This window comes from Vulpes vulpes, chromosome 9, assembly GCF_048418805.1.
Source record: "Vulpes vulpes isolate BD-2025 chromosome 9, VulVul3, whole genome shotgun sequence".
Taxonomy (NCBI): domain Eukaryota; kingdom Metazoa; phylum Chordata; class Mammalia; order Carnivora; family Canidae; genus Vulpes; species Vulpes vulpes.
Window position 1 is genome coordinate 99050329 of NC_132788.1, and position 14383 is coordinate 99064711.

Below are 14383 nucleotides of genomic sequence, written 5' to 3' on the forward strand. Positions count from 1 at the left end.
CCAACCCGGCCCCCGTGGGAGAGGAGGCGGGTCGCCCCGGGGCGGGTGGTGGGGCCGTCGTGTCCCCAAAAGCCCAGTCGGTGTCCCAGACTCCGTCCCTCGGGCCATCACGACCCTCGTCAGCCCAGCAAGGCAGGGTGTAGGGGTCCCCATGGTGTGATCTGGACAGGCTGGCTGCCCATTGGGGGGTCCTGCCCTCATGGAGCCCACGCAGGAGGGATGGATCAGTCAGGACTCCTTAGGAGCCCTTGGATCGCGACCTGCATCCTCTGTGGGTCCCGGCCAGTTGCGAACCCCATCTTCCCGTGCCCTAGAGGGTCAAGACCCCCGCCCTTTACGGAGCTGTCATGACGCTAGTCCTCTGTGGGGCTCCGTAAGTCATGACCTCCATCCCCCACCGGGATCCCGATTCTCCGAAGGGACAGCTCGGTCGGACCTCCGCCCCCAGTAGCTCCAGCCTAGTGGGGATCCCTGCCTCCCCCCGGGCCCAGGAGGAAGCTCCCCCCGCGGGAATCCTGCCCGGGCAGCCCCCTGCATCAGGACCCATTCATTCCCCAGTGCCGCTCAGCGGTCAGGAGGCCGGGTTCCTCCGGAAGCCGAGCGGGAGACCCCAGCCCAGAAGGAATAGTTACGGCGCTAATTCTCCAGCGCGCCGGGGCCACGCGCCTGCGCGGCACGCCTCCAGCGCGTAACCCAATCCCGCCCCGGATGACCAACGCTCCCGGGTGACGTCACGCTCCCGCCCCGCCCCTTCTTCGCTACCCTCGAGGCCTCCCCAGCGAGCAGGGGCGCTCGTTCTTTCCTAAAGGGGCCTGGGCCTGCGGGGGGCGGGACCCTGCCTGCCTTGGCCTTCGATTGGACCAGTCCTCGCCAGCGCGGCTTCGAGATTGGTCGGCTCTTGCCTTTCTCTCCGCCCCCTCCGGGACTTCCGCTTCCGGTTCTGACGGACGCTTCGGCCGTAACGATGATCGGGGACATCCTGCTGTTCGGGTAATTAGGGAGGCCAGAGGCTGGGGTAAGAAGGGTGAGAGGGACGAGGGGCGGTCCAGGTAACCTCATTCTCCCTTTGCAGGACGCTGCTGATGAACGCAGGGGCGGTGCTCAACTTTAAGCTGTGAGTAGGCCGCTTTGGATCGCGGCTCCACCCAGGGGCCCCGTGGCCCCGCCCCCCGCGAGCGTGAGCCCGCCCCGCGCTGCAGGCCACGCCCCCAGCCCCAGCCAGCCCTCTGGCCACGCCCCCAGCCTGGTCCTCCTGTGACCTTTTGCTCCACGGTGACTTGAAAGCAAGGCTCCAGTTTCTCGGGGATCTCTCTTCCCGCATCCTGGAGAGCCTCTGGCCCTTCCTCTCTCTCTCCCTCAATTTCTTTCTTTTTTTTTTTTAAGATTTTATTTATTTACTCATGAGAGACACAGAGAGAGAGGCAGAGACACAGGCAGAGGGAGAAGCAGGCTCCACGCAGGGAGCCCGACATGGGACTCGATCCCCGGTCTCCAGGATCACGCCCTGGACTGAAGGCAGCGCTAAACCGCTGAGCCATCCGGGCTGCCCTCCCCCCCAATTTCTTAGCCCTATTCTGTACCCACGGACCAACCTCTCGACCCTGGTGGCTGCAGCCCTGTGATTGATGGGTAGTTGATGGCCCAGAAAGGGGCATTGAACCACCCGAGGTCACAGAGCAAGTCAGCTGCAGGGCTAGAGCTGCAATTGAGTGTTTGAGGCCTTCAGGGCTAGGGGACTGAGTGGACTTTATGTCCCACCGAAAGTGGACACTGTCTGTTCCTCTTTGTAGGAAAAAGAAGGACACGCAGGGCTTTGGGGAGGAGTCAAGGGAGCCCAGCACAGGTAAGGCCTCCTTTCTGGACTCTGACATTGGTCCATTGGAGAGAGGACAATTTTTTCTCACCAAGCCCTACCTTAGTTTTCTTTTCAGTTGTGTCTGTGTGTATGTGTGTGCGTTTGTGAGAGGGAGAGAGAGCGAGATGGGCCTAATGATGTGCTGTTCCTTCTGTTCACTTCTATCACCCTCTTCTTTCTCCTATCAGAGCTCCCTGGGTAGCTCCTCTAACTTCTTGCAGTTATAATTTTCTTTTACACATGCTATCATCTGCAGTTGTGATTTTCCTTTACGTATGCTGTATTTGCCCCTCACACTTGATCTTGCTTGCTTTGGCCCATTCCTGTGTCCTTGAGGTGCCTATCCTCCAGCATGAATGAATGAATGAGCAGGTACCTGTTCTTTCAGAGTGCTGCAGACCTGTTCTTTTTAAATTAGGTGCCAACATTAGCTTCCAGATAAATCAGATGTCATGTAAGGATTCAGATGTCTGATTTATCAAGAAAAATCTGAACATCCTAATAGCTCAGGGTTCAAGCAACCTCTTGGCACCCTTGGATCAAGTTGAGAAAAACAGGACCCCAGTGAGGCAGGGTCTGTGGCCTCTACTTCCTCCCAGCCCCAACCCCCTCATCTTTATATCATCTCACCTGTCCTGGAGGCCCTGAAATTTACACTTTCTGCCGAATTTATTCATGTAACTCTTTGAAACCTAGTGGGACCTGCACATGACTCTTGTGTCCATGCATTTATTAATTCACCAAGCATTTACTGAATACTTGCCACATGCTGGCCACTGTGCTGGATGCTGGGGACACGGCAGGGAATAAGACAGATGAAATTCCTGCCTTGTGGGTTATACTACTCTGGGGTGGGACATGCAGTTCCTAAACAAGGAACCAATGGTGATGGAGGTGATGTTAGGTGAGCATAGTGTTGGGATTGCTGCTCCAGCTGCGGTGTGTGGAGGGAAGTCCCCCTGAGGGGGGTGGCATTGCAGCCATGGGTGCCATGATGGAGTGTGTCATGAACGCGATAGGAACCCAAAGGCGCAGTGAATTTGATGACGATCTGACCACTCCCTTTCATTGGGTGCCTAGTTGGTGGTGGCTGCCTTGCCAGGTGCTTCCTGTGGGTGTGTCACTCCACCTCTATCCCTTTTAGATAGGAAACTGAGGTTCAGGGTTGTGGCTTGACTTGCTTGTGGCCATGTAGGAAATCAGTGACTGTGTCGTGCTTCAATCTGGGTTTTTCTGTCCCCAGAGGTGGTCTCAGTCACTAGACCATCCATCCATTCATTCTTTGGTTCATGTGTTTCATTCAGCAGGTGTATATATTGGTTGCCCATTGTGTGGAAGGTATTGTACCAACTCCTGGGGTGGTGGTCTAGAGATCTAAAGTGGAGCTGGGGTGGGTGGGAAAGTAGAAGGACCTGATGGTAGTGAGAATGTCAGTGATCAGGATGGTCACAACAGTGACTTCTCTCTGATCAGGGGCTCTCTGCATGTTCCTTCCAGCCAGTCCTCTGTGCTTGCTGCTGCCACTGTGGAGGATGTGCCTCTCCCTGTGCCTGCCTCACCCCTGATATCGTAGTGGCTACATTTGTTGAGAGCCGTCTGTGTGCTAGGCACCATGATTCCTAGTGGCTTGTCACCTCCATTTACACAGGAGGAGGCTGGTGTATGTTATAGGCTAAGGACTGAGCAAGGTCACCTGTGTGGGAGGGCAGGAAACTCCTGCCGGTGTTTAAGGCTGGAGCTTATGCGCTTCGTCGAAGTTTTCTGACCCTCGCTCCCCGACATAGGTTAGGTTGGAATGCCCCCTCCCCTGCCATTGTATGCTCCCATGGCACCTGGTATGGTGAATAATCAGGTGTGTGATTTCTTGTTTAGCATTTTTCCTGCGTGTGATCTTCTTAGGGCAAGGATACCTATCTTTTTCCTTTGTTCCTCCCTGTGTCCCCTGAGGTTGGCTATTGCCCAGAACAAGTGGCCTTCAATTAGCATCTGTTGATGGCAGGAGAGCCTGTTTTTGTGATGCTGGGCCCAGAGAAGGGCCTCGCAAGCAGTGCCTCTCAGACATCCTGGGGATGGACCTGTGTTTGACATTTGCAGTTTGGGCTGGGCTGCACGTGGCAATCCCAGTGGGTTGAATAATACCGGACTCGTCTAAACTGTTTGCTCATCGTGTATTGGATGGTGCTGCGGTGCCAGGTGGCTGTGTAAATTTCTGAGCTCCTGCCTGGTATTCTGTACTTACTGGGCAGCCCTGGTCTATAGATGATGCTTTGGGTGGCACCCTTGTGGGTTACCCCACCTGGACCCATTTATTTCATTCTGGAGGATTAGAGAGGGAGGATGATTGACTTAAAACCCTGGAGGAAGGTTCTGGAACCCACGCCTCTAGAATCTTAACGTACTAAACTGCCTCCCCTTGGAATGGGTTCTGTTCTGTGGCATTGGGGGGACTAGTGTAAGTCATCATCAAAGCAGAACTCCGCTTTTACTTGCCTGAATTAGTATGCTTTTTCAGTGCCAACACCAAAAACCCAGCCCAAAGTGGTTAAAGAAAATTGAAACCTCCAAGGGTAGAACTGTTTTCAGGCACCACCCAGACTGAGGCCTTAAATCAGCTCTCCTGCATGACCCTCTCCAGCTCTCTCTTTCCTTCTGGGTTGATTTTACTATCAGTCTGGCTTGTGTTGACAAAAGATGACCCTAGAGCAGGGCTTGGCACAATTTTCTTTCTTTTCTTTTTTTTTTTAAGATTTTATTTATTTATGACAGAGAGAGAGAGACGCAGAGAGAAGCAGGCTCCATGCGGGGAGCCCGATGCAGGACTCGATTCTGGGTCTCCAGGATCACGCACTGGCTAAGGCGGCGCTAAACTGCTGAGCCACCTGGGCTGCCCTGGGCACAATTTTCTGTTAAGGTCTCAGATCGTAAACATTTTAGGCTTTGTGGGTCACACATTCTTGGTGCAGCATTTCAACTCTGTTCCTTGAAAGCAGTCATGCGAAAGAGAGGCATACCTTGTTTTATTGTGTTTGTTTCTTTTTTCAAGAAAATATTTTATTTATTTATTCATGAGAGAGACAGACAGAGACATAGGCAGAGGGAGAAGCAGGCCTCCTGCAAGGAGCCCAATGTGGGACTCGATCCTGGATCCCAGGATCACGCCCTGAGCCAAAGGCAGATGCTCAACCGCTGAGCCACCCAGGTGCCCCTTATTGTGTTTCTTTATCATGTTTTGCAGATACTGTAGTTTTACAAACTGAAGGTTTGTGGCCACCCTGTGAGCAGGTCTGTTGGCACAATTTTTCCAATAGCATTTGCCCACTTCGTGTACCCATTTGTCACATTTCGGTAATTCTCGCAATTTTTTCAAACTTTTTCATTATCATTGTATTTGTTATGGTAATCTGTGATCAGTGATTACGACTTGCTGAAAGCTCAGGTTAGCATTTGTTAGCGGTATTTTTGTAATTAACGTATCTACGTTATTTTTTAGACATGATGCTACCACACACTTAATAGACTATAGTGTAGTGTAAACATGTAAACACAACCTTTATATGCACTGGGAAACAAGAAAATTCATTTGACTTGCTTTATTGCAGTGTTCTGGAACTGAACCCACAGTATCTCCGAGGTATACCTGTATAAAAATAAGCAGGCATAGATGTATTTTGATAAAGCTTTATTAGTAGACACTGAAATATGAATTTCATGTAATTTCTGTGTCTCACAAGATACTGTGTTGGTTTTCTTTTTAACCGTTAAAAAGTGTTAAAAACGTTCTTAGCTAATGGGCCATACAAAAGTAGGTGGTAAGGGCAGGCTTTGGCTCACGGGCCATTGTTTGCCAACCTCTGCCCTGAAAGACTGGGCTTACATCTTCCTAGCCCAGAAAGGATGATAGAAAGCAAGTTCCTCTTTCCCAGTAGTTGAGACAAAAGTCCTAGGATTGACTCTTATTGGGCAGACATGCTCCTCCCTGAGGCAGTCAGAGGCTGGGGGCTCTCAGGGGCTGGTTAGTGGCAGCTCCTGCCAAAGGGCCAAGGTTTGGGGAGCAGAGGTGACCCACAGGAAAAGCTATGCTGCCCCCAGAATGTGGGTCAGTGGGATCAGGGCAGGCAGACACTGCAGAAACACACTGCAGCCGTCTCAGCAGAAATGTCAGCAGGGCTTGTAAAAACGCGTTCTGACTTTCCAGGTGACAACATCCGGGAATTCTTACTGAGCCTCAGATACTTCCGAATCTTCATCGCCCTGTGGAATGTCTTCATGATGTTCTGCATGATCGTGTAAGTCCAGCCTACCTGTCCCCTTTGTGTCCCAACCCTCCGTGTTGTTCTCCAGGGTGACCCACTACCTGGTCGTTCTCTGGCCTATCTTCATTTTGGAGTCACGCTTTCTGCTTTCAAAATAAGAACTCTCCGAGCTAGAGAGGGGAGCAGGGTCTGCAAAGGTTAAACCGTGTCACTGTGGTCTAGGCTGGAGCTTTGATTGGAACACGGTGTTCTCTGAGTCCTGGCTGTTCCTGGCACCTAGCAGAGGCTGCCAAGAGATGCCTTCCCTTGAGCCCATGGCCCTGTCCACCTCTTGCCAGCTCTGCTGTGTTTAGCCTATACTTGGTATCTGCCAAGGTGGAAAATGTGGCTTAATGGCCACTGTGCTGCTGGGTCCTGCTTCTACCCTGCCAGTAGCCAGCAGAAGTGTATTTATTCAGACTTTTTAAAATCTGTTTTCATGCCCATTTTCCATTTCCTCATTAGGCTTAAAAAAATCGAATTGGATTGGTTTTCCTTCCACAGTCAGAGCCTTAATTTTAATGCTGCTGATAACGAATTGTGAGACACAGTAGTGTTAAGCAGACTCAGGGGAAAAACAGTAGGAGAATCTGGCAATCACTTGGGCTAATCATGTTGGGCTGGTCCCATTCTTGTCATAAAGAGGAAGAGAATGAAAAGTCAGCTCTCCCGAGTAATTGAGATGCTGAATTTGGGGTTGCTGGGTGATCCTTGTGCCAGCCCAGTGGCTGTTTGAGATGATTCCTGGACTTGGGAGATTTTTTTTTTTTTTAAAGATGTCATTTATTTATTCATGAGACACAGAGAGAGAGACAGAGACATAGGCAGAGGGAGAAGCAGGCTCCATGCAGGGAGCTTGATGTGGGACTCCATCCCTGGACCCGGGATCACACCCTGAGCTTAAGGCAGATGTTCAGTCACTTAGCCACCCAGGTGTCCCAGGACTTAGGGGTTTCACTGGGCTACGGAAAGTGTTTTAGAGCCCAGAATGAGGACCGTGATGTATGCCCAGAGAAGCCCTTTTCGGGAGCTCATATGAGGCCTGCCCGGGTACAAAGAGGGCTTGTGAAGAAATCAGGGAATTTGCACATGATAGGGAGTATCATTAGGATTCACAGGAAGAAGGAAAAAAAAAAAAAAAAAAAGGATTCACAGGAAGTAGGACAGTGTCAGGTGGTGCTCTTCCAGCTTTGGTCTTTCCAGGTTCCCACCTGTGCTTTCCTCCCTTCATTTATTTACAACTATTCAGCGTGGGCTGTGCCTTGGGCTTATAGCTGAGACCAAGATAGGCATAGTTCCTGCCATCAGCGAATGCACAGTATAATAGATGGGACAGGGACAGAAAAATAAATAGGGAAAAAATCACTAATGAGGTGAATGGGAGGTTCTCAATTTAGGAGATGGTCAGGAAGAGGCTCACAGAGAAGTGCTATTTAGATAGAAACCTGGGCAGCCTGGGTGGCTCAGCGGTTTAGCGCTGCCTTCAGCCCAGGCCGTGATCCTGGGGGCCCGGGATTGAGTCCCATGTCAGGCTCCCTGCATGGAGCCTCTTTCTCCCTCTGCCTGTGTCTCTGCCTCTCTCTCTGTCTCTCATGAGTAAATAAATAAAATCTTTCAATCAATTAATCAATCAAAACCTAAAAAACATGTAAAAGCCTTGCCATTTGCAGAGCCAGAGAGGCATGATAGCATGTGCAAAGGTCCTGGGGCCAGAGAAGAACACCGTGTTTTCATCATTCTTTTCTGTCCATCAGCTTCATCATCCTCTCGCCCAGCTAGCTCCCTTTACTGTTCATTTGCTGGCCTGTGACCAAGATGGTCACCTTAGGCTCTGTGACCTCCTAGCTCAGCCCAAGGCTATCTTTGTCTGTAGCCCGGTGTCCTGATTTTGCTTCCTGAGAGCAGAGCCTGATTGACCTAGCTAGGTGTGACTCAGGTCCAGTTAGATTGGGGTTATCCTGATTCCAGCATAATCACTTAGGTCAAGTCAGCAAACCACAGCCCATGGGCCATATCTAGTCTGTTTCCTGTTTTCATGAATGAAGTTTTATTGTCATACAGCCACACCTATTTCTGTGACTGCTTGCACACTACAGCAGAGGGGTTTGAAGCCATGTGACAGAAACTGCTAGGCCTACAAAGCCCAAACTCCTCATCCTGTGGCTTTTTGCCGACCCCTGACCTAGGCCACCTCTTTCAGTAGGGGCCACAAGTGAGGGAAGATCCTCTTCAGAAAAAGGTCTGTCAGGGAGGCAGTGAGTAGCTTTCCCAGGATATTAGAAAACTGGAAATCACCGGGGACACTTAGGTGGCTCAGGAGTTGAGCGCCTGCCTTCAGCCCAGGTCGTGATCCTGGAGTCCTGGGATCCAGTCCTGCATCAGGCTCCCTGCATGGAGCCTGCTTCTCCTTCTGCCTATGTCTCTGTCTCTCTCTCTCTCTGTCTCTCTCTCTCTCTTTCTGTGTCTCTCATGAATAAATAAATGAAATCTTAAAAAAAAAAAAAAACACCTGGAAATCACCTAAATGTCCAAGAACGCGGGAAGAGTCAGGTAACTCAAAAGGATGCCCATCCAAGCAGCTGTCACGGCACTATCACTGATGATGTGCTGAAAGTTCTGTCTACATGGGGGGCAATGTTTTGCAGGCAAAGAAGGCTGCCTGTCACTTATATGCACACTCTGAGCTCAGTTGTGATTTGCATATAGCAAACATTGAATACATGCCTGAAGTCTGTGGAGAAAACCCTTCCAGCCAGGGAGTTGGAAGCATCTACTCCAGGCTGTCCACAGAAATGACTGTGCTCAGATTGGAGAAGAGATTAACAGGGCCTGAGAGGATGGTTCGTGGTTCCCTGCGCCCACTTTTATATTGTTTGAGCTGAGCTACTTTGGAAATTTTTAAAAGTCCTGAAAAACATGAAATTTGGAGAGAAACGTGCCTGAGTGCTTAGGAACTGAGAATATTGATATCTGCAACTTAAGTATGAAATGCATCAAAAATAAGGTAGATAAATGAATAGGTATGCTGTAAAGCAGAATTATTATTTATTTATTTATTTATTTGAATTTATTTATTTGAGAGAATGAGAGCATGGGCCGGAGGAGGAGTAGAGGGAGAAGCGGACTCCCCGCTGAGCAGGGAGCTTGACATGGGACTCGATCCAAGCACCCTGAAATCATGACCCAAGCCAAAGGCAGATATTTAACTGACTGAGCCACCCAGGCACCCCAAGGAAAGTTTTTTTTGTTGCTGTTTTTTAATTCAAGAGAGAGAACCCCAAGCCAACTCCCTGCTGAGCCTGGAGCTTGATGTGCGGCTCCATCTTATGACTCTGAGGTCATGGCCTGAGCCGAAATCAAGTCAGAGGCTCAACTAACTAACCCACCCAGGTGCTCCAGTAAAGCAGTGTTGATTGTAGAATTGAGGTGGTATATATGCGAGTGTTCACTGAACTATTCTTTTAACTCTTCCATATGTTAAAATCTTCATGATAAAATGCTGGGTGGGAAGACAGGGAGAAAAATGAGTGTGTCAAACCACGGAGAATGATTAATAAGTAAAAAGTGGAAGTCGGTCTTTACAGTTCAGAGTTTTGTAGTATATTCATGGGGTTTTGAAACCCCTGGCATAATCCAGTTCTAGACATTTTCATCACCCCAAAGGGAAACCTCAGACCCATTAAGCAGTAACTGCCCGTTCTTCCCTCCAGTTCCTGGTAATCACTTAATCTACTTTCTGTCCTTTTGGATTTGCTAGTTCTGGGTATTTCATGTAAATGGAATTGTAACGATATATGGTCCCTTTTGTGTCTGGCTTCTCTCATGCAGTGTGATGTCTTAAAGGTTCCAGCGTGTTGTAGCGTGTGTCAGCACTGCATTCCTTTCTGTGGCTGAAGAATAGTCCATTGTATGTCTGTGCCACAGCTTGTTTATCCTCTCATCAGTTGATGGATATCTGGGATGTTTCCATTTTTTTGGCTGTTTATGAGCATTGCTGATACAAATACTTGTGTACAAGTTTTAGTGCAAACTTAAGGTTTCAGTTTTCTTTGCTCTATACCCAGGAGTGAAATTGCTGGGTCATATGGTAACTCTGTATTTGTCCTTTTGAGGTTCTGCCAGAGTAGTTTTTAAAAGTAGCTGCAGCAATTTGCCTTCCCACCAGTAGTGTATGATGGTTCCAATTTCCCCCACGTCCTTGCCAACGCTTGTTATTGTCAATATTTTTTTTTTTAAGGATTTTATTTATTTATTCATGAGAGACAGAGAGGCAGAGACACAGGCAGAGGGAGAAGCAGGCTTCATGCAGGGAACCCGATGTGGGACTCAATCCAGGGACCCCAGGATCACGCCCTGGGCTGAAGGCAGGCACTAAACCGCTGAGCCATCCAGGGATCCCCTATTGTCATTATTGTCATTATTTTTGATTAGAGCCATCCTAGTGGATGTGAAGGTTGATTAGCATTTCCCCAATGGCTAATGACATCGAGCCTCTCTTCATGTGTTTATATTGGTCATTTCTATATCTTCTTCGGAAAAATGTCATATAAGTCCTTTGTCCATTTTTAAATTGGGTTATAACTGAGTTATAAGTTTTTTTTTTATATATAGTCTAGAAACCAGTTCCTTACCAGATACATGATTTGCAAGTATTTTCTCCCATTCTCTGGGTTGTCTTTTTTACTTTCTCGATGATGTCCTTTGAAGTGCAAAAATACTTAATTTTAATAAATTCTAATCTATTTCTGTCATTTCATCATTTGTGCTTTTTGTGTTGTAGCTAAAAATCGTTGCCCAAACCAAGGTCATGAAGATACAGGACTAAGTTTTGTTTTAAGAGTTTTATTATTTTGGGGTCCCTGGGTGGCTCAGTGGTTGAGCCTTCAACTCAGGTCGTGATCCTGGGGTCAGGGGATCGAGTCCCACATCGGGCTCCCTACATGGAACCTGCTTCTCCCTCTGCCTATGTGTCTGCCTCTCTCTCTCTCTGTGTCTCTTGAATAAATAAATAAAATCTTTAAAAAAAAGTTTTATACTTTTAATTTTACTCGTTAGGTCTATAATATACTTTGAGGTAATTTTTTACATATGGTGTGAGGTAGGGATCCAACTTCATTCTTTTGATGTGGTGATCCTGTACCATCTGACCATCTGTTGTTCTTTTTTCAAAAGGCCTTTTTATCTTGGAAAGAGTTTAGATTTAAAGAAATGTTTCAAAGATATATATATATATATATATATATATATATATATATGTAGGAACTCTGTTATCTTCACACACACACCCCTCTTCAGGCCTTTCCTATTCAGATTTTCTTCACTGAATAGAGTTAACTGTAATCACCTGTTTACTCAAAAATACTTTTTTTTTTTTTCAATTTATGAAAGTCATCACTGACTTACAGTAATAAAGAATGGGCTAAAATAAAATATTATAGATCCTGATGAAGGAGATACTTTCTTAAATAGCTTTTTTCTTTTTAAAACGTACCATGTTGGGATGCCTGGGTGGCTCAGTCAGTTCAGCCCTGACACTTAATATCAGCTCAGGTCTTGATCTCAGGGTTGTGAGTTCAAGCCCTGTGTTGGTCTCCATGCTGGGTGTGGAGCCTAGTTAAAATAAAATAAAATATACTTTTTGGTAGAGTTAAGTATATTCATGTTGTGTAACAGAAAATTTACTTATAAAATCAATAAACAATATAAAATAATCTTAAAAATAGTGACATAAAATATTTTCTGAAAGTGTTTTCCTAGCTAGAGCTTTCCATCCTTTCCATCCTCATGGCCATTTCTGCCCTCTGACTTTTCCAGGCTGTTTGGCTCCTGAGCCCCAGATACACACCTTCCTGGGAACCAGGAACCAGGAACCACCTTCCCAGATGCTGAATCTCCCTTCCTCCGTTCCTGACGACTTCAAGAATGGTTTTGACCGGAAAACCAGCGAACTTCCCAGAAAGCCCAAGTTCTTGGTGGGTGGAAAAATGTTTGCCAAGCTGCACACGGCTTCCCAGCCACGTCATTGTTTTCTTTTCAAAGATATTTTCACTTTGGTCTCTGCGTTGAAATGCTGTCTACTTAAGGAGTTTTAGGAGGGCTTATGGAAGGGGATGTGATAACATTGCATTCCCCACAGACAAAAGAACGTGTCTTGATTGTTTTTTTAGATTGAAATTCCTCTTCTACCAGCCTTCTACGAGAAACTCATTTCTGGATGTTTCTTGCTTTATTTTTAATAACCATCCTTTTTGGTTCCAGTTATACAGATTTTTCAAAATAATTTTTATCCAGGGATCTGAAACAGAAAGGTTGGCTTTTAAGATTGATGCAGCCTCTTTATTGGACTATGTTTAGGAATAACAAGCGGGTTCATTGTTTCTGGGCCTATGTCCAGATTCCTTTCCTGTCTCAATGGGCTCTGCTCGGCCACTGAGTGTCACTGAGGTCATCCCCAGGACTTAAAGGGTAAAGTATTACTGATTCCCATGGAAGAGAGGTACAGAATAGTTGGCAGGCACAGATGTGGGTTTTAGGAGAAACTTTGCCTTGCCTTAAAGCCCTTCTGTTAAAGTAACTCTTGGGGCCGCTAATTGTATAGTTTCTGGAATGAGAGTGACATACGTGGTAATACTGGGACCCAGTTCTGAAAGCTTGAAACTTGGGGTCTTCTTTTCAAGTGAGTGATTTCAAGATTGAAGAGCAGTGAGCCTCATTCGAGGAAATACAGCATTTTGGACAGAAGCTTCTTTGAAAGGCAGGTCCTTTAGCGCCAAAATGAAAAGCTGGTGGTCGACATCCAGACCCTACAGTGTTTCATTTGTTTGTTGTGGTTTTTGAAATCCTGATTTGTAGGTAAACCTGGTGGGAGGAAGAAGTAAATCTACAGACTTTCAGAACTCAGCATTGAAAATAAAACTCATTTCTAAAAAGGATCTTTTGTTTATACTTTTTTTTTTTTTTTTTTAACCAAGAAGTTAGTTGACTTCCAACTGGAGTTGTTTTGAATTACCCTTTGGGAAACGCTGAGGAATCATTTTGGAGGCTGTCAAAAAAGTGAGAAAAGAGGCACTGTTAGATTTCCCCCTTTTGGATTTTCCTTAAAAAATGTCAGGCCAGAATTGGGCAAATGTGCTTTTAGAAGTACTGAAAGAGCCAATGAGAACAGTAGGGTTTTGCTAGACCAGGGTCAAATCCACTTTTACTGCTGCTTAGCTGACATTATTCTGCTCCAGTGCTCCTATAATTTAATTCCCTTGTCAAACCCTGGCCTACAGTTTGTCAGTATCAGGGAACGTAGCTGTTGAATCGAGCTTCATCTGGGCCTGTGTCCTTGTCAGCAAGAACAGGCGTGCCGAGATCTGGGCTGGTCATCCCTCCAGCTGTGTCAATGGTGCGAGGAAACCGAGGAAACCTCGCTGCCTTATTCAGACTGCTGCTGAGGTTTCAATGAGGGGAGGCATTTGTAGTTATGGGGATGAATCATGCTCTGAGAAGAGAATGCTGTCATTGAGATTTTGTTTCAATAGTTGTATTTTTTCCCAGAGAACTGTTACCTCGTTGTTAAGCTACTGCAAGCAGTGTAGCTTTGGAGGCTGCTGTCCATTTTAAAAGTTGCATCTCCTGGATGTTCATCTTTAGGAAGCTTTTTAAGAACCCTGGTTCACATTGAAGGTTATCAAAGTTTGAGTTTTGGGTGCGTACTGTTGCCCAACATTTAAGTGCTCACGTTCTGGGCCAGTTAGACCTGGGTTCAAGTCCCATCTCTGCTCCTTGCCAGTGGGACCTTGGCTGCTTGCTTCCCCAATCCCTGCCTCAGTTTTCAGTTTCCGAAATGGGTCTGGAAGTCCCATCTGCCAGGGGTCGTTGTAAGGGTCAGCACCTCAGAAGTGGGCCGACTGATTGAGCACCTGGCACCCAGAAAGCAACTCAAAACCTGGGTGTCCTCACTGCCAGCATCTTCTGTACTCTCACCTGCATTCGTGCATGCAGTCTGCACACACACCGTCAAAGGGATGTGACATCGTTTAAAAGCATTAGAAACAGCTTTCCAGCATGGAAAACCTTCTCCTGTCTTCCTGTTTCCTTTCTAGCATTTTCATTACATGTATCGATATTCAGGCATACCTTGGAGATATTGCAGGTTCAGTTCCAGACTGCCCCAATATAGCGAATAATTGCAATAAAGCAAGTTAAATGAGTTTTTTGGCTTCCCGGTGCATATAAAATGTCGACACGT

General features: G+C 47.1%; 1 protein-coding gene across 2 annotated transcripts; it reads left to right on the forward strand.

Moving 5' to 3' along the window:
• Positions 1-73: 73 nt before the first annotated feature.
• SMIM7 (small integral membrane protein 7) lies at positions 74-13079 on the forward strand. Of its 2 annotated transcripts, XM_025989706.2 has the most exons (5): positions 74-990; positions 1073-1114; positions 1791-1843; positions 6051-6141; positions 11962-13079. In XM_025989706.2, the coding sequence occupies exons 1-5, from the start codon at positions 965-967 to the stop codon at positions 11975-11977; spliced, it is 228 nt and encodes a 75-aa protein (XP_025845491.1). In that variant the 5' UTR covers positions 74-964; the 3' UTR covers positions 11978-13079. The 2 variants fall into 2 exon arrangements, with proteins under 2 accessions (XP_025845491.1, XP_025845490.1); XM_025989705.2 differs by lacking the exon at positions 6051-6141 and having other exon boundaries at positions 860-990.
• Positions 13080-14383: the final 1304 nt, after the last annotated feature.